At 39.9% G+C, this 21,924-nt stretch overlaps 1 protein-coding gene across 2 annotated transcripts in view; it reads right to left on the reverse strand.

The window, feature by feature from the left end:
• LOC106945576 (glutamate receptor ionotropic, delta-1) overlaps positions 1 to 21,924 on the reverse strand; it is a 349,094-nt gene that overhangs the window by 254,757 nt on the left and 72,413 nt on the right. The window contains exons 1-2 of one of the 2 annotated variants that reach the window (XM_015029359.1): positions 3,887 to 5,488; positions 1,808 to 1,963 (exon numbers count right to left, since the gene is read on the reverse strand). In XM_015029359.1, the coding sequence (XP_014884845.1) occupies positions 1,808 to 1,963; positions 3,887 to 3,965 (235 nt within the window). In that variant the 5' untranslated portion in view covers positions 3,966 to 5,488. Of the gene's footprint in view, positions 1 to 1,807; positions 1,964 to 3,886; positions 5,489 to 21,924 lie in introns of those variants that run through there. The other variant, XM_015029358.1, reaches the window with a different exon arrangement.

A 21,924-nucleotide genomic window follows, 5' to 3' on the forward strand; every position in this document is an offset into this window, starting at 1 on the left:
CCATTAATATGATTGTGGGTGTAATTGTTTGAGCACAAAGTATTTTAGGCAACACAAAGCACAATTTTGCCCATCTTGTTTTGCTTATGTTCTCTTTTGAACCCAACCCATCTGTTGATTTCTGCAGGCTGTATTAGTAAGATGAATCAATAAACTCCCTCTCCAAATGAACTTTCTGCAAATTTACCTCCAGTAATTAGCTGCGGCAGCAACTTACTTCTTTCCTCGCTGTCTGAGTGTGAGAATATTGATGCGAGAGCTACAGACAGATTTACATACGGTGATGCGAGATACGACTTTTGACAACTCCATTGCTGTGCTAAGTCTTCATGACTAAAACAGGGACCAATTATGTGTAGAAAAGCGAGTCTCTCGTTCTATGGCACATTAATGTAAGTTATTCTTGTTGGCTGGGACACACCAGAGCAATAATGATTTGACACTGTGGTAAATTTCAGGCCGACTCGGGGACCATAAGGGTTTTAAATCAGATTAGGTGCCAATTCATTAGATCTCCAAGCTACTGATCTCAGACAATATTCCCACAAACTCCCTCATCCTTACTGGACAAATTGACACGTAAATTCTCACATTATGTCGTCACATATGAGCTGGAGGATTCCCTTTCGCCGCCGTTTTCCTTTGACAACCATGTGCTGCATAAAGCTTAGACTTAATTACAACGTTTTCACTCTTTGGTGACTTTTGCTCCTGCTCACTTTTTTTTTTTTATTCACAAACTTTTTAATAAATATTTCTCAAATCCAGACCTGGAAACAGATGCAACGAACTATGGACGCTGTTAAAGCAAATCAAGTTAACGTCTACTAGGCTCGCCAAAGAACACGTGAATAAGAACACCAGATATCACTGACAGTTTAACGCCAGAGCTGAATGACGGTGCGATAATTTTAGCAGAAGCCGAGACATATTATCAGTTTTTGTGCCTGTCAGGAATACTGTGAATAGCAATGAGTCATCAAGGCCGTTGTGCAACAGGGGACAAAAGTCCATACTCCGTGAGGAAGAGTAGGGGACATAAACAGCTTTTGAAGGTCCCCGAGAACCTATTAAAGTCTTAATGATTCATTTTAGTGGAAGGTTGTTTAATTACTTTTTTTTTGCAGTCAACAGGACCATTGTTTAATGTTTGAGAAGGATGACCTTGGCAGAACCTGATGAAAAAACTGATAGGTTTTGTGTGTGTGTGTGTGTGTGTGTGTGTGTACAGTCAAACAGAATGTGTAAGCCAAATGAGACGGATAAAATATCTCCAGCAAAAACAAAAAAAATAGATAAAAAAGGAAAAAAAAAAGAAAATCAACACAATTGTGGAAGTGAACAAGTCAGCGACACTCATTATTCAAAGCAGCACAGCAAGCCAGCGATACTCTCCTCTTATTTTCAGCGGCATAGTGCTGAAGCAACATTTGATCATCTTCAAACGTCTTTTTTTAGATCCTCATCTTATCTTCATGCTGCTGTGCTCCAACTCAATGCTTCCACCTAGCTTTTCAACCACAGAAGACACCTTGCTTTGGCAACATTGCATGCAAACATTCCCCTAATACTTCCAGACCCTTGGGTCATCATCTTCTGGCTCCCCGCTGCCCCCCTTAAATTGTTTTCTGACGCGTAATACAATAAAATTTGACTTTTGGCAAGAAAGACAAAACAGACTTGATGCAGGATTCCCACAAGACTTATTTAGACAAAGACCACCTTCTTAAGATGCCACCAGGCCATCAGAAAAGTCACCAAGACCAATTAGAAACATCGCTGCTGGGGAACTGGGACGGCGTCTTACCTTCCTGCACAGCCTGGAATGGGTTGTTAGGCTCGATAAGTTTCACAGAGTGGGTGATTTTCTCACTCTGCAGGATGTCATCATTTAAACTCAGGTCTGAGATGGCGAGTTGGAAAATCTCATCGTCTTTGACAGCATTTTCCTCGAATATGGCACCTGTTGGTAGGAAACGAAGAGTCGCGTAAGAGATGTGCAAAGAGGGAATGACATGTTGGAGCTCGGACAGCGCGAGAAATAGACTTGCACTTCTCACACATAGCATTATGACCACCGAGTTGAGAATGAGTGAACACCAATCGTCTCTTCAGCATTGCACCTACTAGTGAGTAACAGGTGAGGCACCAAGTAAACAACACCTCCTCGGAGTTGACGACTTTAAAGCAAGAAAAATGGGGAAACCACTTGCTCAGAACATCTTGATCAACTGTTGTAGGGTATTCCATCTGCCAGACGAGGTAAAATAAATGAACAGTGGTGAACCGGCAACAGAGTCAAGGCTAAGGCTCACTGAGGCACTTGGTGTCTGAACAAATGAACCAATGAAGCTCAAACTACTGTAGCAGTTCACACTGCTTCTGACATAAAGGTTTCAGAAAACGGAGTGCATCACCGTTGCTGCATATGGGGGCCGCAGACAGGTCAGGGCGTCTCAACTGGAACGCACCGCTGCTCATCTGGGCACCAGATACCACAGCACACCTTCATTGGTCTAGCCTAAAGGCGTCCATGCCAGGTCGGGGCTACAGAATGTAATCCCAGGTCATTCACAGACCTGTTGATACCATTCATCAAAGTGACACGACTACATTTAATCTCCAGCATCATCTAGTTTGAGCTTAGTCTGCCACGGGTGAAGACTGCAACATTTGATGTGCCGAGTCTATTATCCGCAGCAGCAACTGTTCATCAGACCTAATGCACACGACCTACTGAGCATGATAGGTTTGCATGCAGGAGGCACGCTGCTTCTAAACCACCTCTGCTCCTCTGTTGATCAAAATGGCATCGGCCGGCGATTGGAAAAGTGCACACGCATATCGCTGTGAGGGGGAATTCATGATATAATTGGGGTACCCTATAACGCTATGCAAAGCATCAGCCAACATCATCTGGATGGAGTCCCGCTGCTGTATTAAGCCAGTGACTGAGCACCTGCTGCTTGCCAGACTGTTGCAGTAAACTGTGAGCAGCAGCAGCAGCAGCAGCAGCAGCAGCAGCGACAGAACGGAAATCTGAACACAGTGACATTGACATTTTTATCAGGGATTACAAGGCTGGTCGCTGTGATCTGATCAGGACAAGGTGGGGGCTGAGGGGGAGATGCAAATATTTAATGCAAATGATTTGTTTGGATTAAAAAAAATAAAGCCTAATGCCATGTTTGAAGAGAATCTGTTTGAACATCCTCTGATAAAGGATGCCTCCATCTCTGCATACCCCTGGTTTGAAGTTGGAGTACAAAGAGGCTCTATGCCCTTTTGCATCTCTAAAACTCCGCTGACGTCCCCCACCCCTTTCTCTCCCTCCCTCTCACTCCATCTCTCTCTCTCTCTGTGTTATTTGACATTGCAGTCACGTTTGGGTGAAAGTTGAAGCTTGTTGGCTGCACAAGATGTGGCCGAAAAAAAGAAAAAAAAAATCAGAAGAGGAAGAAGAAACCCCTGTGCATGTTGGCTTATGGACGTCAAGCTCTTCAAAGCTTTAATTAAAACGCGTCTCACTGTAATCCGTGTTCTGAATGCAGACGGAGCGCAATTTATGTGCTTATTATGGCTTTTGATCTGAAGCCAGGGAGAATGCAGAGACGATACCTGCAGAAAAACAAGAGATCACTCAATACGTTATAGTGGGCAGAAAGAAGATAGCCGTGACTAAATGTTTGGCATTTAGAGGAGGTGAGGTGTGGGGGAACCAAAACTTTTTACCTCGTTTGATAGTGTTAAAGACAGGAGGCGATCTGGTTAGACTGTTTACAACGCCGTCTGACTACAATCTCATGTGTCGGCTGAGCTTTTTTTTATTATTTTTTATTTCCTTTACAACTGCCTCTAAGAGCATCACGTTTCCTCGGACGCTTACCGATATGAATGATTGAGTCCGCATTGGCTGGATTGCAGTGCAATATCCAAAAGGAAAAGCAGATCAGCAGCAACTCCATCTCGGTATTTCAGCGAGGCGTCTCATCCAAGCTTTCAACTCGACTGTCCTGCACTGTCCAAAACGGAGCGACACCCCCGGAGAAGAAAAATACAATCAGTAGATATCAAAAAAAAAACCACGGTGGTCCTTTTCCCTTCTGAACAGACAGGTGAAAATCTAAAAAAAAAAATCTAATAAAAGAAATAAATAAAAGAAGAAGAAGAAGAAGAAGAAAGAAAAAAATGCTTTCCTTCTAAGTTTTTTTCTCCTTTCTTTCTAAGCCAACACAATCAGGTCAACCGCATGAAGGTGGGCATAAAGGACGAGGAGGAACCGATAGGGACCCGATATAGGTCTGAGGAGACAGGTACAGCCCGGCGAGGGAGAGACCCGGCGCACCTCTCTCTCACTCCCGCTTCTCTCTCCCGGCGCTCCGGCGTCTAAAGCATGGCAAGCAGCTGAGAAAAAAAAAAAAAAAGAGAAAAAACACGGAGGAGGGACACCCCTCTAACTACACACGGATAGAGGTTCACATACACACACACCAAGGAGAGAGGGGAGATAGAGAAGAAAGAAAAAAAAGACGCTCTTCAATTCTGTCTCAATCACGTGATTGCGGAGACTTCACGACTCTGCCGCCGTCCTGACGAGCCGGGGAGAAATGATTTGGACTCGCCGGAGAAAGACGCGAAGAGAGCCGATGATAATAATAGTAAAAAAAAAAAAAAAAAAAAAAAAAAAAAAAAAAAGCCGGGGGTTGTGACAGGCGGAGGGGGAAAAAAAAAAAAAAAAAAAAAAAACAGGCGAGAATTTCTCACTGGAGAGCCCAAATCCGACAAAGATGTTGCAAAAGAGGTGAAAAGTGGAAGAAACAGTTCACTTTTGAGAGAGAAGTGTGCGCTTTTTTTCTCCCCTCGGCTGAGACGTGAAGGATCGAAGCGGAACGGCGGAGCGCAGCTGGTGTGTCATGGGGAGAGGGGGGAAAAAGAAAAACGGATTTCCATGCCGCGATCCGTCCTCGGCGGTAGCTGACTGATGAGAGGCGAGACGTGACACAAGCTAAAAGACGACGGAGTGTACCGGGGAGCAGGCTGCCGGACTTACCGGGGTATCATTAAGCAAAAGGGAACACAACTATGTCCGCGAAATGGATTCCTTAAAATGCGCGCCACACTTTGTCTTTAATCGTGGGATCGCTTTGTTTTGTGCGTTACTTTTGCTTGTAAATCCGCATCTGGGCACCACTTATCCCCAAATGTACCTCTGCGTGTACAAACCGGCTAAGAAGAGGGAGAAGTCGGACTTTCTCGATGGGCATAATCTTACAATTAAAGGATATTTCTTGTGGATGTCATAAAAAAACGGAAATATCTCTTAATTGTTTGGTTAAGTCGGTCGTGGGCACAGAGCAGAAACTTTCAGCACCACCAGCGAGCTGGACAGCGCCTTCAATTCTCAACAGTGAAAGAAAGAGAGTCTATGGAAGTCCAACTGTGCCATTAAGCAATAAAGGAATAATTATTTCTACATGTCAATTAAGAAATAAAATTGACAATAAATATGCTTGATGATTATATATATATATATGCATCTTTGTTTATTTAAATGTGTTAATTTGATAAATATATGATTAAATAAGACATTTTTTATACTTTTTTTCAGTATTTATTTGTAGTAAGGGGTTATTGTGCTTTGGAGTGTATGATGGACATCATTTTCCTGTTCTCAGCCAACATTATAAATATTGGCAGGAAATGGGTTGGTCAATGGCTCCCATATGGGACTGACCATTATCCAATAGCCCTGTGTTAACAGTCTGGGTGGGTTTGAGCCAGAAAAGCTCTGAAAATAAAGTGGGACTCATACCAGAGTGCTTAACATATTACACAGATTGAACCCATTTTTCCCATATCTATTTTAGGCACAGTAGACCGTGTTTCCATTTTACTACCAACATATGTTGTATGTTTGTCAACCTAAATGATCCTATACAGGAAGCCCGTTGTGAACCAAGGTCACATCCTTTGTTAGTATCTTGGTTACTAGCTCAGGCCTTATATCCAACTGGGCTAAATGGATACTAAGTGCTCCTACTTACACGTGTTGTCTGGGGTCTAGTCGATTGGTCTGGAGTGGACGCGTTGTTCAGTTTATTAATCATTCAGACGTCACGATCTATTGGACAGGCCACAGTCTAAGCTGCTCTATCAAGTACTAAAACTGCCAGGCTGTTGTAAATTATATTTAAAAAATCCTGAAACAATTATCTATAGATGCTTAGAATTTAAATAGAACTGTGAATAGCTGGATTTAATTCAAATGTATCCAAAAATGATTTCACTCCTTAAATGTCATGATGATTCCAGGATCACTGGATCCTCATAGATCCAGTGATTTGCATTTTCAGGGTGACATATTGGGGGAACACATGCATTGTCAAATGTGATTTTTATTTTATTTTTGTTTTTTCAGCTATGTTGCTATTAATGTTATTTCAAAGTTCATGTGCTAAAATACAGCCTCGAATAATTAACCTGTCCAGTTGGCCCATCAAATAAACCTCAACATCTGATTAGTTAATCGGCACCAAAAGTGCACTTCAGAACAATTATGCTGAGATGAACTGTCTTCGGCTCATCCAGTGACTTTACACTTCTAAAAATAAACCCATTGTGTCTGCATGTCAGTGGAATAAAAAAAGGGAAGAGAATGAACAGGACACATGAATGCTTCCTGTGAACGAGACATATGAGGGTTTTTTTTTTCTTTTTACTGTTATTTGAAACTTTTAAATAAGCGACTCAATAATTTGCTTCAAACTTGAAGTAATTTACAGTTCACTCTCTCCCTTCTGTGGCACTTTTTCATCAAGAATGTACCTCGTCCCTGAGAGGATTTTAAGCCATAACAGAGAGAATAATACATTATATAAAATGAAAGTTTCTTCAATTATAAGGCAGTAACATCCAAATAAATTATATGTTTTTAAAAGATCAAGCACTGCCCCTAGTGGCTGTTTTAGATTATGCATTTGTTTAAAAAAAAAAAAATAAATAGTTGTTTCACCATTCTCACTGTCAAACAGTACAACATACATTTTGTGATCAAATAAGCTCACAATGACAGCCGATTATCCTAAACAGCTAAAGGAGGAAGAGACATTTATGTTTAATTCATCCCAGCCGCACGTCGGCTCGGGTAAAATACAATGACAGTGTTTTGATCTTCTATCATTTTCTTAACACAGTCGATTTAACCTTGAGGTTTAGCTTTTCAGCAGCGTCAAAAACAGCATAAAAAATTCAAAACATCCCAAAGGAGGATATATAAATCCCTTAATTTCACTCATGTATGAAGCAACATGATGAAAACATTTCTTCAGTGAATTATTCATTTTTAGAAAGTGGCCTAACTTCACACGGGCCCCAAAAATAATCCTTATTCCTTGAAGTTTTTGTTCCCAATGCAAATTTGCCCTTTTCCCTTCATCTTGCTATATTGAGAAGACGTGCATGTAGAACGCTATAAAGTCTTGTTTTTGTATTAAATCTCGATTGAGAGTCTTTTTATGTCTTTTGCTTTGTATACATAAGGAATACCCAAGAAGTTGGATATGTTTTATTAAACGTACTATAATAGACAAATTTTCAAATATGGCACTAAAAGCGATTAAAATAACTTTGCTTCCAGTTCATAGCTTCCACTTGATGAGGATGCTTCAAGTCGAATCTCTATCTATCATGGTAACCATTACCATATGCACCAGGTATGTTAAAATTAATGTAGGCTCTCTATTATTTATAATCTGCATATAGACATATTTAAATGAATAGCACAGCGTGTTTTATGTCTTGTGGAGGCGAGCTTCATGCATTAATAAGTAGGGGTGTATACCAAATGACAGCAAGAATATATTTTTGTGGATTCCAGTGAAATATTCGAGATTTTTGGAGGGGTTTATTATGCAGTCCATTCCAACCCGTGCAGCTCCCAGTATCCATGCTTTAATAATCATCTGTGTGCAATTCCACATGCACAGCAGTGTGGATCAGCATACCGTAGTCTCACGTCTGCCTAGACAGAGGCACAGAGACCACGGCAGTTTGGTCACGACCGCAAAGATGAGGGAATTTTACACAGACCGGTCATATATGTTTATAGCTGTGAGCAATGGAGAGGAAAAGACAGACAGGGTGACGGGGAGAGCGGATATAGATTAAGTCAGACTGCCCCATCTGGTGCTTGAAAGCCGGAGGGGGGAAAAAAAAAAAAAAAGTGTTACTAACCATTAAAGAAGACAGTTTTAATACTATACTCATCTGTATTCCCTTACAACTCCTCCATGATTGTCTTGGTGCTCCTTCGGATGAGTCCCTGCTCTCAATTTAGTCTCGTGTCACAATCACAGTGATGTAAAAAAGGGATTTTCTAAAAAACAGAAAATTGGTTTGAATTCTCATTTAAAATTTTCAGATCATCAATTTTTAATATAAGAGAGAAAACAATCTTTGTAAATACACAATGTAGTTTTCAAAGGATGATTTCATTTATTAAGGGAAAAAGGTTGTCCAAACATACCTGGTCCCATTTGAAAATGTATTTACCTCCCAAATCTTATAGGCGATTGTCTCACCAACTCGACGGGCATCAAGCAGTAGCAAGAAGTCTTAAGAAATCTATTATAGTAGAGATATTTTGACCCAATCTTCAGAGTCAAGATTGTGTCAATGATCTTCACAATCTTTTCACCATGACTGGCCTTTTGAGGTTCAAACCACAGGAACTCAGTTTGGAAACATCAAGTCTTTTTTTGAGCTGTCAAGGTTTTAAAGGAGCTCCTTCACACCACACGTCTGATAGAAAGTCAAACTTAGCAACTTCTTACAGTCCGTTGAGTTTTTATATCACACAGTCAGAATGTAGTTATGAATGCATAATTACATTCAAATTCAGGAGATTATATCGTTTAAAATGCTGCCTTTATGACCAGTTCATTGGTCTGGGTTTGAATGACCTTCAAAACTATCATTACCGTCCTCTAGCTAGTTTAAAGATAGAAGGCTAATATTGACCGAACATGTTCTCTGTCATGTGAACTAAAGTCATTAACACAACCTTCTGATGTTGTGAATAATAATATTTTAGCATCTTGGCATTTCTTTGTCATGCTTTGAGAAAGTATCGCTGCCGTCTTAATCTCAAAGTGGCAGTCTGAAAAGAATGATGAGGTTCCTGTCGAGACGTTTTGTCCCCCAACAAAATGGCTCAGAATGTTTGACCTAATGGCTGGTTCAAATTGGTCTACATCAGTCACAATAGCATAAGCCTAGATTTAAGAAAATACCTTTTTTTTTTTGTCTGTGCAGCAGTTCTGTTTCTCTTAAAGGACATGGAATCATGATGAGATATGTACATGGAGAGAAAAAAAGGCCACAGCAAAATGACTTAATTAGCCTGGATCTTTGGTCTAATAAAAGAACTGGACAGAGCCTGCAGCTCACAAGCAAATGTACTGATATAGTCAACATAATTAGACCATTTGCTGCAGCAGTAGGCATACATGGATAACTGTGGTGTTAGCAGGAAGAACTACCCTCAGACCAGGGAAAGTGCTCTGCAGTTGCAACAGATGTATGTTAATTTATAGCTTAATTAAAGCTTGCGCTTGCATCACACCATCACAATATGTCATTTGAAGGGACTATGGGGTGTGTGCATGCCTTGGCGACCCTGGATGTTGTTTTTATACGAATTCCCCCAAACCAATTTAGAGAAGGGTTAAACCTGAGACATGTTGAGAATCCATTCATGTCAAGCAGAGATGTGCAGGGAATAGCAATACCTGTCTGCACCTGAAGAGGTGAAGCAAGGCTTGCACTTCCAAACACACAGCCTGAGGTAACATTATAGATTAATCATGTTATGGGAAAAATAAGGACAACCTCCATCAAACTCAGCATTTCAATGAGGGAAATGTGGACCATCTGTAACATTGTATATTTCAGCCTTCCAGTCTGCAAAAGCTGAGTGAAATGCATATTGGTTCATATATAAATGCTCGTATGGCAAAAGCATATACACCTTTGGACAGGGACTGCGAAGACGGCAGGAAATGAAATTGGATTTGTGTCATGCTGAAGTTAGAAAGTCTGACAGCTGCCAAAGCCGAGGTTTTCGTGAGTTTCCCCAACTTGTTAAATATCTCAGGGTTTCGTCAAAGGCATCACGGCGGCCTATCAACATGGAGTTACGGCTTATTATAATATGGTGCCAACTGTCTGATGTGGGAGATCCAAGCAAGGTCAAGACTTGTTTGTCAGCAGTACCATCACACCTGCATGCAAGGATTCCGTCTAAACTTTCTAGTAGCTGGAAGGTTTCCACAAAATTAAACTAAAAACAAGAGTATTCTGTATGAGATGCAGTGTCTTGCAAAATATTTATACGCTACATTTTCAGGATTTGTCATGTTGCAACCACAAACTGGTATTTTTTTTTTATTTTTTTTTTTACTTTTTTCTAATATAACCAACACAAATTAGCATATACAGTAGTTGGTTTTAAAACTACAAACTGTTTTAATGTTCTTAAAAATAAAAATAAAACTATTCGCCGCCTGTGGCACCCTTCCTTTTCATGCCGTCTCAGTCTGATTGGATGAACAGCAACTTTTCCACTTTTACCACTGATTCTTGAGGTCTTCATTTTGACAACTGTAATGTGTTCAAGGTTGGGTGCAGGGATTATTTCCCTTTTTTTTTTTTTTTTTCTAAAAAAAAAAACAAAAAACAAAAAAACAACTGTGATTTGAGAGCTGGAGAAAAAAAATTGCTGCTCATTATATGCTGGTTTTATTTTTGTGAACCAGGCTTCTCTTCAGTTAGGAAAAGTAAATGAAAAAAAAAACATATTCAGCTGTTGTGTTCTGTTTTCTTTCTCTCTATTCCCTCACCACAACCCAGAGTATTAAAACAGTGAATGATTGAGACAGGATGTGGTAGCTATCATGAGAAATAAAATAACATGTAGATGGAGTTGGGGCTTTCTGGTTTCCACAAGTCAATACCGTTTCTTGTCTAGAAGTGGAAGATAAACAAAGCCTCTGTTGTAAGCATCATATCTAAATAAAAGCTTAAAATGGGTGTTTCTCAGGAAAATTACAACAGAAATCCTTTTGATATTGTTCAAATAATTGCACTCATCTGGAAAATACGCCCGTTAATTCATAATAGAGTACAATTGTGTCATTGGAACACAAACTCCTTATTATCCAGCATTAGTCTGAACTGTAGAGCATTAATTTTGCCTGCAGAGCTGTTTACACATCAAATGCCTGTTCGCCACTGCTCTGCCGTTTGTTTTTGGTGCCCTGAGCGGTGCTATTGAACTCTTCTCTGTGTCAGCCACATTTCACTCCAGCTGTGCCTGGAAGACACTCATTAGTTGATGGGGTTGTTTGAAAGGGGAGATAATTAGCGAACTCAGAAATCTACCTGCAAAGAGGTACGCTCTGCAAACGACAGCAGCGGAAATTTGTTCTGTGTTTGAGTCGTTAAGAGCGGGTCGGTTTGGTTCGTTGTTAAATTCAGCAGTAAAGGAAAAAGAAAATGCTGAAGCTAAGTGGAGAACGCGGAGGAGTCGACTGAAGCCGGAAAAGATCAGAAAAACAGCCGTTATCCCCTTTTTATAGCCAAGGACTGCAGGAAGAACTCTAAAACGTATTAAAGGAGGCAACATAGCAACCCACACAGCAAGATCTCAGTTGCTCCTCAGGTGAGACACTCTGCTTCAGCTCATTATCTTTGTGTAGGGAAATGAACTATGGCACCGATATTACAGCATAATGGGAGACAAAAGTCAGACTGACAGCACAGCCTCCAACAAGAAATAATCTAATCACAGTCAAACATAACTTTTAGTCCTCTGAAAAGCTGCTCCTGCTCGACTAAAAATAAGAGTCTACCCACTTTCCCAGCATTTCTCCGTCTTTTCCCCACATCCCTCCTCCTAGCTTACCCGCTGCAGCCTCCACAGATGTACTTGAAAGATCTTTCACTTGGTCTTATATTAGGTGTGAGGGGTGGAGATGACAAGATCCTTAGTATTCCTCCCAGTTCACGGTTTTCTTTCAACTCAATGCGATTCCTCTCTTCCCCCCTTCGGCCCTCCAGACTACTTTTCAGAAGTTAAAGTCATCGCCCTTATGACGGAATTTAAAACAGCGAGAGAAGACGGCATGAAATCTAAATGGATATCCTCGCAGAGGATCTAAATGCACGTGTCCCACTTGACTACTTTGGGGAAACTCATTCTGATAGTCGCCAGAGTTTTCTATGCAGATGTGCCCCTTCGCAAGCGGTTAAGAGTCGGCAATGATTTATTAGCACCCTTGTGAATTTTGTCACAGCAGCGGAACATGCTGAGGATTCATTTCTTTATTTTAAAAGAAAATCTCTTCAGTTATACTTCTCTCCACTTGGGTACTTATCCTTTGACTTTGTGGTAAACGGCAAAAGTTTCCCGGGGGGGGCCAGACGGGGAAAGGCATTTCACAAGGAATAAACCGTGATGGACCGAGAACCAGAAAGTCTTTCGACTCAGAAGTTTTCACGCACTTAATTTGAGATTGTCCAGATGATCATACCAAGGATACCAATAAATGAAAAGCAATTACAAAAATTAAATCAAACAAGATGGATAAAAATCAGTTTGAAAAAGACTTTGCGCCCGCATCACCATATTACACATTTTATATACAAAAAACAATCTTAGAATACGATATCAATAAAAATGCATTGTATATAATAATATACTCAATAATATACTCATCGTTTTATACCATGCCATGAATTATTATAGAAATGTACATTACCATTACCAAGCTGTATAAAACCTCGTGTAGACCTAAATCACACACATTACTAGTAATGTAGAGTAAACTACAACCTACTGTCGTCGGGCTTCAACCTTAAACTTATTTAAAACATGTTTCTTGCTTTTGAACTGAATGTTATATTGTTTAAATTGAATGTCTAATGTGTTCCCTAGTTTTACTCCACAGATGGAGATGCACATATTTTTCAAGGTTAACCAGACACACCGTTACGAAGTAGAGTTCAGCCAACTCAGTCAAAGCTCCAGCAAACTAATGTGAGAAACTTGCTGAAGAAAACCTAAAATATCAACTCCTTGATATTATCAAGGAATTAACGCAAAACTCTTAATCTGAGGAAAGATTTTGGAAAATTTCTCAATTTTTGGGGCATTTAGCAAATAGAGATAATTTGGGTAATCCAACTGCCATAAAACAGAAAAGGTCTGATTTAATGTTATATTTTTACAACTTATATGAAAACATACGACTTCAACTGTAGTAATTAGATTAGCTGCACATTAGTTGGAACACAACCTCCCATCGTAAAACACGGCGCCGACGGCATCGTGCTGTAGGATCTGCAGAGACGGAGAAGTCGGGCAGAGTTGTTGTGAAGACGTCATGTTGTGCTTTGCAGAGCCTGAGTCTGAGAGTTTCTTTAAAAGTAAATGCAGAGAAAAACATACAGGGGCATCACAGTATGGAGCAGGTCATATAGATCAGGCCGAGTAATGGAAGAATCCGGCAATGAACAACAAAACCAGGAGCTCAGACACTGAGAAAGGGGTGGAAACTGGCATAGGAAACAGGTGAGCTGATCAGAGATGAGGCTCAGCTGTGGTGGAAACTGAAGGAGAGAGACCAACACAAAGGGAGCTGAACTAAGACGATGGTTGGAGCTGCTATAGATGCACAGCAATCCTCTGAGTATATTCTAAGAGCTACACAAAAGGCTTGAGACTGGGACAGAAATTCACCAGGTAGGACATCAAACTACAATGAATGGCTTAGATCAGAGCATGTTCATGCAGAAGCGCCTAGACCCAAGTATACTTGAGAATCTGTCAGTACTTGGAATTTCATGTTCACACGTAAGCTCTCAATCCTTTCTGACTAAGCGCGAGTTCTTTAGCAAACAAGAATAGATAGCAGTTTTGGTCTGTAGACGTGGAAACTTACTGGCGACACGCTGGTTTAATCACACACAAATGGTTCTAAAAAGTGTTGACTTATTCGAAGCTGAATACATATGCATGATGCAATTTTTAGATTTTGTCATTTGCAAAACAAATTTTAAATCCTGTATTGTTTTTCTTCCGCGCCACAGTTATGCATTGGCTGTGTGTTCGTCTATTCAAGCAAATCCCAGGAAAATACGTAGAAATTTTTAGCTGCTGCCAGGAGAAGAAAAGAAGTGGAAGATGCCCAACTTTTAGCAACCACACAGCAGTAAAACAAAAAATCATGACTGTCCCAAACTCTGCGGTGAAAACTCATTTCCTGGCTAAACAATTCAAGGTAGCAACTAATAATAATTTTCTTGACTGTAATGACTGACTCCTAGAGCAGTAGATGCAGATAATGTTTCAGAAATTACTTTTTTTTCCCCCAACTTGGTCTTATACGGTCGTGCAGGCATGTCAGTTCCACACCATCATTACTGCCCAAGCCGCCGCGACAGCCGTTGCCTGCTCCTGTAAATATCTACTGTGCTACATTACATAACCCTGCAGCCCACTTGGTGTTAAACTCGAGTTCAGCTCCAGTTAAAGAAGCCAGTCGTGGGAAAGGGGAAACAAAAAGAGAAATGTAATTTCTAACTTTATAAGTTATTTTCAACTGGGAATTGACGACGCACACTCTCCTAGGATTTTACGTTCACATATTTCGGTAAAAGCTAATTAGGTTCTGCCCTGGAGTGTCGAGGCTGCATCTGAAATTGCGTGCCTCGAATTCAAATACAGAAAATAAATCCAAAGAGTAGCTGCACATGTTATCGCACCTTCAGAATCAATAAATTGGAATCAAGCATTTCTGATTAGGTGCCACAGATTAGAACGTCCATTCAAAGTGACGAGAGAAGCCCGTCTTGCTCATCTGACATCCACTGTCTGCTGTTCACTTTGTTATTGAAATGTGTAGTGTCATCATGCCGAGATCTAAAAAAGCTCTTTGAGGCCCTTAAAAAAAAAAAAAAAAAAAAAGAGAGACAGTGGAAGCCTCTGAGTCAGCCACTCGCTTTGAAAGGATTGCCAAAATATTCGTAATGAGTCACTGCAGGGCAGGATAATGATCTCAAAGTAGGCGAGAACCTGCACCTGTGTGAAAAAATATCCTGAAAATTGAAAGCAAGTGGTTTTAAACACCTGTTTTGTAATAAAGATGTACCAAAATATCATGTTGGCTGATTTTGATTCGTGAAAGTTAATTGAAAAAGTCATTGTTGCCTTTTTTTATTTACAAGTGGAAGAATAGCAGGAACGGCCCAAAGAGACGATCTGAACGAAGGATTCACTGTAGAAAAGCTGTGCAGGTATATGGGAATGTTTATAAATTCAACGTTTCACATGTTTTCAGAAAATACCGTCTGTGGTTATTTGGCTAAAATAATAAATCAGCAAAGGGTTGCAAACAGGTATTTTTAGTTTAATCCCATTTCTCAAAAGAATCAGGCAGGAATGAAAACCTCAGAAATACGAAATAAAATGTGTGTTTTATGCTAGGCTACAAGTCTTGCCTAGCATATAAAACAGATCAATGTGTTAATAAAATCATTGCATGAATGTTGCAAGAAAAGCATAAAATGTGTTGCTGTGTTTGGTTTGTGGGCTGTTGCTCATGCACACCTTTTCAGCAGTGCATTACACCTGTAGTCCTAAAGGCACTTTCTAACGACTTTGGTGTTAGAGGCGATTATCAGTTTGGAAAACCCATGCACACATAAGCATTAATATCTTCACATTTTACTATTCCATTTCAACATTAACTTCTTTTTTTTAATGATGCCATTTATTTCGTGAGGTACAGCACAACACTTAACATGATTGCCCCTGTGTGGGTTATGTGAACTTCTAACATTGCAGAAAGTTATGGAAAAATATACATATTCTAACCAATCAAAATCATGAAACATTTACTCCAAATCTGATTCACATCTGATTTCAGAATCTGGGAGATTATAGAGGTCAGAATGGGTGCAACGTGTATTCATGTGTGAAGGGACCAATTATTTTAAACATGCATTTGTTGTTTTCCTCAAGATGTTTTTGCACTAAATGTCATCTTTTGTTTGTTATATTTGTTTTGGTAAGACAACGCAATCATAGTAGCTCTGCGTGGCAATTAGACTTAATAGTTTCATCTGTGAAATGTAAGATGGCCAAAAAAAAAGCAAAATTGCTAAAATGCTACATTAACACAGAATTGTAAAATTGTTTAAAAACACTACTAGCATTTACAGTGCAGACATTGAATGCCAAGAGTAACAATCAGCTCAAACATCCATTCAGTGTGCACTTTGTTAAATATCCTCGGATATTTTGATGAATTAACGTGAATAATTAGCAAGTTATTGAACTTGACAATGGAACGGGGTCAGCCGATTTCAAATCACTGTCCAATGGTTGACAGCAGGCATTTGGGGTAAATTCATGCAAAAAGCATTCCTCTAAAAAAGACAGGATAATTACTGCAGGTAACTCCCGCAGTTACTACTTTTATACTTTTTATATGTAATGTTGGAATAAATACATGGCCAGAAAAAAATATCTTTACTGAACTACTGTCAGGTAATGAACATAAAGGCAAAGGCCTCAGGCCTCATTTATATGGGAAGCTTCTGATCAATTTTCATGTTAAAAGGGACTTAATCATTAAGCCTCTGGTAGGTAGTTATACATCAGTCAATACTTGGGCAGACATTTATCTCCCCTTTAAAGACCAAGATAAATTTTCTTAACTTGTGTCTCTTTTGCTTCATTAACTTTAAGGGGATTTCTCAGTGTCAGTCAGCATTTGTCAACAACCCACCTGCCGTAACACCTGCCACTCGGCTCGTTATTCCTCTTCCAGGTCAGTGCTATTCCTGAATACTCTCGTATCAGCAGGCGTTTCTTCAAAAGAAATTAGTGGGAGATTTCATTAACTCAAGATGACATGAGATGAACGGAGTGAAGGTGTGAAAGCCAACAAATGAGGGAAACGACTTCCTGAAGCAGAACGTTTTACGTTTCCAGTCTTCTATGAACAGAACCTGATTGCGTTACGCCAAGTGGCAAAGTCTGTAAATGGTCCGAGAACATTTTTATTAAATAGGTCCCACCTCTGCAAACAATATTACATTTTAGCAGAAAGGTGAGTTCCTTACCTTTGCTGAAGAAAACTCACCACATAATTGTACTGATACCACTATGTTGAGTGTCCAAGCTGTTCTACCACTCACCTGCATTTTGCATGCAGGTTAAAATATATCTACTCCGTTTTCAACTTTATGTTTGCTGAATCTCATAGGATACTTCATATGGACCTCATTATGGTTTCTTTTAACAATTTCTTCCTTCTTTACCTTCTCTTCAATTAGGTAAAGAATTGAGAACAGTTCAAAACTTCAGATATTTTTTTTTTTTAATCCTAAACCCTGCTTTATCTGTCTACCATGTTTTTTGGTTTCCATGGTGAGGTTTGTTCACTAAAGTCACGTCTCCTCTGGCCAGATTCATCTCTATTAGCAGATCTTCTCCGGAGAAGATCTTCTCCATTTTTCGCACTCACTTCAGGAGTAGCTACAAACCACGCTGAGCTGCGTGTTGCACTGAAGCAATTTGACAGGAGACGGCGTTCCTTGATCGGCCAGTGATTCAAGTCATGTAATTGTTAATTTTATTTATCCTTCTTTGAAATCTTTGTAGAACAGGCCACAAGTCTGTGGCATACGTCTTAAAATTTTTATCAACTTGATCATGACGTGTATGATTTTGCTGAGTAAGAAAGACGGCAGATGTGTGTGTGTGGCAGTGACACTTATTGGTATTAATAAACCTGATTTAAGCTTTGTGTAGAACCGCGCTTCTCCAGGATTTTCAGCCTGCCCCGGGCTTTTTGTAGAGGGATCATATTTTGTCTCCATTTCTGCCTTTGGTGTAGGCAACTTCTCTCTTTGGTGATGGATAACATTTACTCAGAACAACTTTGACAGCAGCTTTGTGTGTCCGTGGTCAGGGAAATTATTTATCCAGCTGGCCAAAGGAGTAATTAAATTAGGAAAAAAAAAAAAACTGCGTTTTGCTCAGGTCGTCGAAAGTCTGATTTCACTGGAGAGCTGTGACATTTGTTTCATCACCGTTGTGAGGGCAGTCTTTGATGAGATCTGAGCCTTCAGTTCGAGCTACATGGTGACAGAGTCAGTGACACAAAAGAGCTTTCAGTAGTCATTTAACTGTCCAAGGCCAAATATAAGACTTACTAAGAGAACTAATATATATTTTACTCCCATAGGCCACTTTATTGTGTACATTTTGAAAGTGCCAGTTTGCTGCAGGTTATGTCAGCTGGTCTTCCACCAGGTCTAGATGATTAAATATATTACAGTGCTGCCAGGCGATTCACAGTTTGTGTCAGCAAGCAATTAACCAGTTTTATTCAATAAAGTGATTGGTGAGTATAGAGTTTATTTTGGTGCAAAGCTACACAGGAACTTCTAATTGCATTTATAGAGGTAAGAAAGTGTGTGTGAACGTGGATTTAGAAGATGATGCACTTTCAACTTGATCACCAGTGACCTACTGCCCCCCAGTTTCAACACTTTAGAATATACTGATAAACGATATATGTGTGTGTGGGGGTGTGTGTGTGTGTGGGTGTGTGTGTGTGTGTGTGTGTGTTAAAGAGGTCAGGTCAAAATCATTACAGTGTTTGTTTGTGAGGCACAAGGCGGACGCGCAGTCTTCAAACACTTGCTTGTTACCTGCCTGAAGAATCATACATTTATTCTGTCCAAACAAGTCTCTCAAAAGGGGGAATTGCTGGCAGGATTTCAACATGCACACCTTGTTCTGTAATTGGCACACTGAGGGATCAAGGTGGAGCCGCATGTAAATAAGTTTCTGATTACTTTTGCATATGAAACCCGCCTCGACTTTATGCAAATTCAGTTATTTTATTTTTTTTATACATTGAGCTTGAGAGATTATAAGTTTTGCTTCTGCTGTTGGGAAAAGTATTACAAATATGCACGGATAAAAATAAATAGAAAGTGTCTGAAATCATATTAAAAAGACTGTTATGAATGTGAAGGTACGACATCAAAAGTGTTGCTTTCCCTCTGAATGCGTATTATTTATACTCAAGGATACAAGCACATAGACCAGACACCCAGTGCTCTGTTTAATGTTTTATATAAAGAGCAAAGTCCTTTAATTCTTTAGATGCTTTTTTTTTTTTTTTTTTAAGAATAAAACATACAGAAAACTCATAAAACAAACTATTTCTCTGAAATGTTCTCTATAGACCTAAACACTTTGACCAATCTCCCTTTTCATGTCTGGTGCAGAATTGAATGCTGCTGCTGCAACTACTTGGCTGTAAAGGCTATCAAATAATCTGAGTGAGTTCTTAACCTCAGTCAACATAGGATGAGTCCCTCACCACCACATGGTCAGTGATCAGAGACCCATTGAGCATGTGGTGTGTGTCGACTTCCTCCAAACATGAAAACAAGTGATTTGAGACGTAAAGATGGGGGCACACTGCGTCTCATCTTGCCACATGGATTGGCGTAGCTGAAAATCCATCTTCAGTTTAAACCTGAAGAAATGAAGCAAATGTGGTGACGGGAAGTCCTATAATGTACATAAAATGTCTGGCTTTGTGCAAGGGGTTGGAGTGAAAGATGAAAAAGTGACAGTTTCCCCATCACCACTTCATGCGTTGCCCCAGGTTGAGATGTTACTTTTGCTGTGGTTCCACCATCTTGTTTGACGTTTATGTGGTCCGTCCTTAATGATCTTGTATGCATCCTGGGGTGAAAGCTCGATACCCTCTAAACAATCTGAGTATTCCAAAGAGGTCAAATGATTTTTAGCTGACTTATTCAGGAAGTAGTTTGGTCAGTTGATGCCAATCCATAGCATTAAATATATTACAGTGTCAGAGGTATAGAAAGGTGCTTATGGAGCATAATTTACCTAATGAGGCTTCATAGGTCTCGGACATGGAACCCAGTAGAGAGACTTTCATAGTACTCTTTGTGATTACGTTGAGTAGTGCTGATTCAGCCCACAAGTTCTGTCATACAGTAAACCATAGATTTAGATTATATGCATTCAATAGATTTGACGTTTGAATGCTGCCGTAGCCAGGCTATGTGCTTAGCAGCTGACACAGATGTTTCACTACAAACACCCGTCACATGGCGTTTCTCCAAGCACCGCATGACAACGTCGGAGCAATCTCCAGAAAACCTAACCAGCACTTCCAGAAAAACCTTTCCAAGCCATTTTAAAAATGCAAGCATCTTCAACACTGAAGTCAGCAATCAGTGTTGAAAATTACATTGATGTTGTTGAAGCTAAAGGCAGAATCTGTCCAGCATGTTGCAGACACTCGCCATATGTCTGCAGACACCTTCTCCACTAATATCCTTCAAAAGAATGTAAATGAAATGCAGTGAAAAAGCCAAGGTCAGAAAGTGAACTTGGCAGCAGACACATTCTCTGGTAGTAAGAAAAATAGGTAAGAAATGGCTGCAGAAAGTTATGCTTGGCAGAACACTTACATTTTCAAGGAACCATAAATCTTAAAATCAAATACCTGAAGACATTTTGGAACATCGAGTCATCCAGACTCTTCCCGACTCGAACTCCATTGTTTCCAGTCTGAGTTTGAGATGCCTGTTCTACACCATTAAACAACAAAGCAGATATGCAGTAAAGTAAAGAGCATTATTGCACAGCAGTAAGCCAACCAAGAAAAGCTCATCAGCCTCAACTAACAGACTGGGTATATAGTCTGATTTAATATACTGCTTTCCTAATCAGGGTGACCGCTGAGTGCACTTTACACTAGAGCCACATTCATCCACCGGCACTCAAACAGATATACTAGGGTTTCAGTTCTTGGCACAATCAATTTATGACAGGAAAGATGACTACTTCACCCACTGAACCACAGTTGCCTACTAAAATGTCACCTGGAGTTAAAGGAGCTTCTATTATCCACCGCTAATCTGCTGCCAAGAAAACTATTAGTTGTGCAGTAAACAAATCTGGTCTTGATGGAAATGTGGTAAGAAATCAGAAAGTTTTTTGTCTACATACTAAATGCTACATGGAAAAGTAACACTACACATTATCCTGGATATGAAACATGGGGATGGCACCATTGTGCTTTTCTTCAACAGAAATTAAAGCAAAAATAAAGAAAAGCTAAATATGCTGTAGTACTGCCAGAGGCTGCAAAACATGTAAACCAAGGGCAGAGGTTCACCTTTCAACAGAACAAGGACCCTAAACATACAACCAGAGCAGCAATAGAAAGGTTTCCGTTTTAGAACGGTCCAGTTAAAGTCCAGACTGAAATCCATTTGAGCCTTTGAATAATTTCTTCTGCTCACTTATGACTAACATCACTGAAGGATGTATATTTCCTTCAGACATTCAAAATGCGCCAGCTTTTGATTGCACCGACTATTCTCGTATCAATATATGCAACACCATTTAAAAAAAAAAAAAATGGCTTCGCTTTAAATATCTGAAGTCATGCTCACAATCAGGACTGTTTTCGTCTGCCGCTCATGTGTAAGACCTAGTTCTCTAAATGACTTATAGCTTGACCCAAATCTAATTGTTGACAAAGAACAATACAGACCAAACCAGGACACTCAGCTGTCACTCAGAGCAGCTAGCTGTCGCGCTCTCTGAATCCAAAACGATTCGCTATGGATGCAGGTGTGGCGTGGGGTGGTTTGCGTGCGCTTCTGTGAGCGGCTGCTCTCACCCTGCGCTCTTTTACAATATGTTGTGCCCAGTGGTGGAGAAAGTACTCAATAAATGTACTTAAGTAAAAGTACAAATACACAGGCAAAAATCTACTCAAGTAAAAGTCAAAG

Source organism: Poecilia latipinna, unplaced genomic scaffold, assembly GCF_001443285.1.
Source record: "Poecilia latipinna isolate Pla-1442-1.1 unplaced genomic scaffold, P_latipinna-1.0 Scaffold151, whole genome shotgun sequence".
Classification (NCBI taxonomy): Eukaryota; Metazoa; Chordata; class Actinopteri; order Cyprinodontiformes; family Poeciliidae; genus Poecilia; species Poecilia latipinna.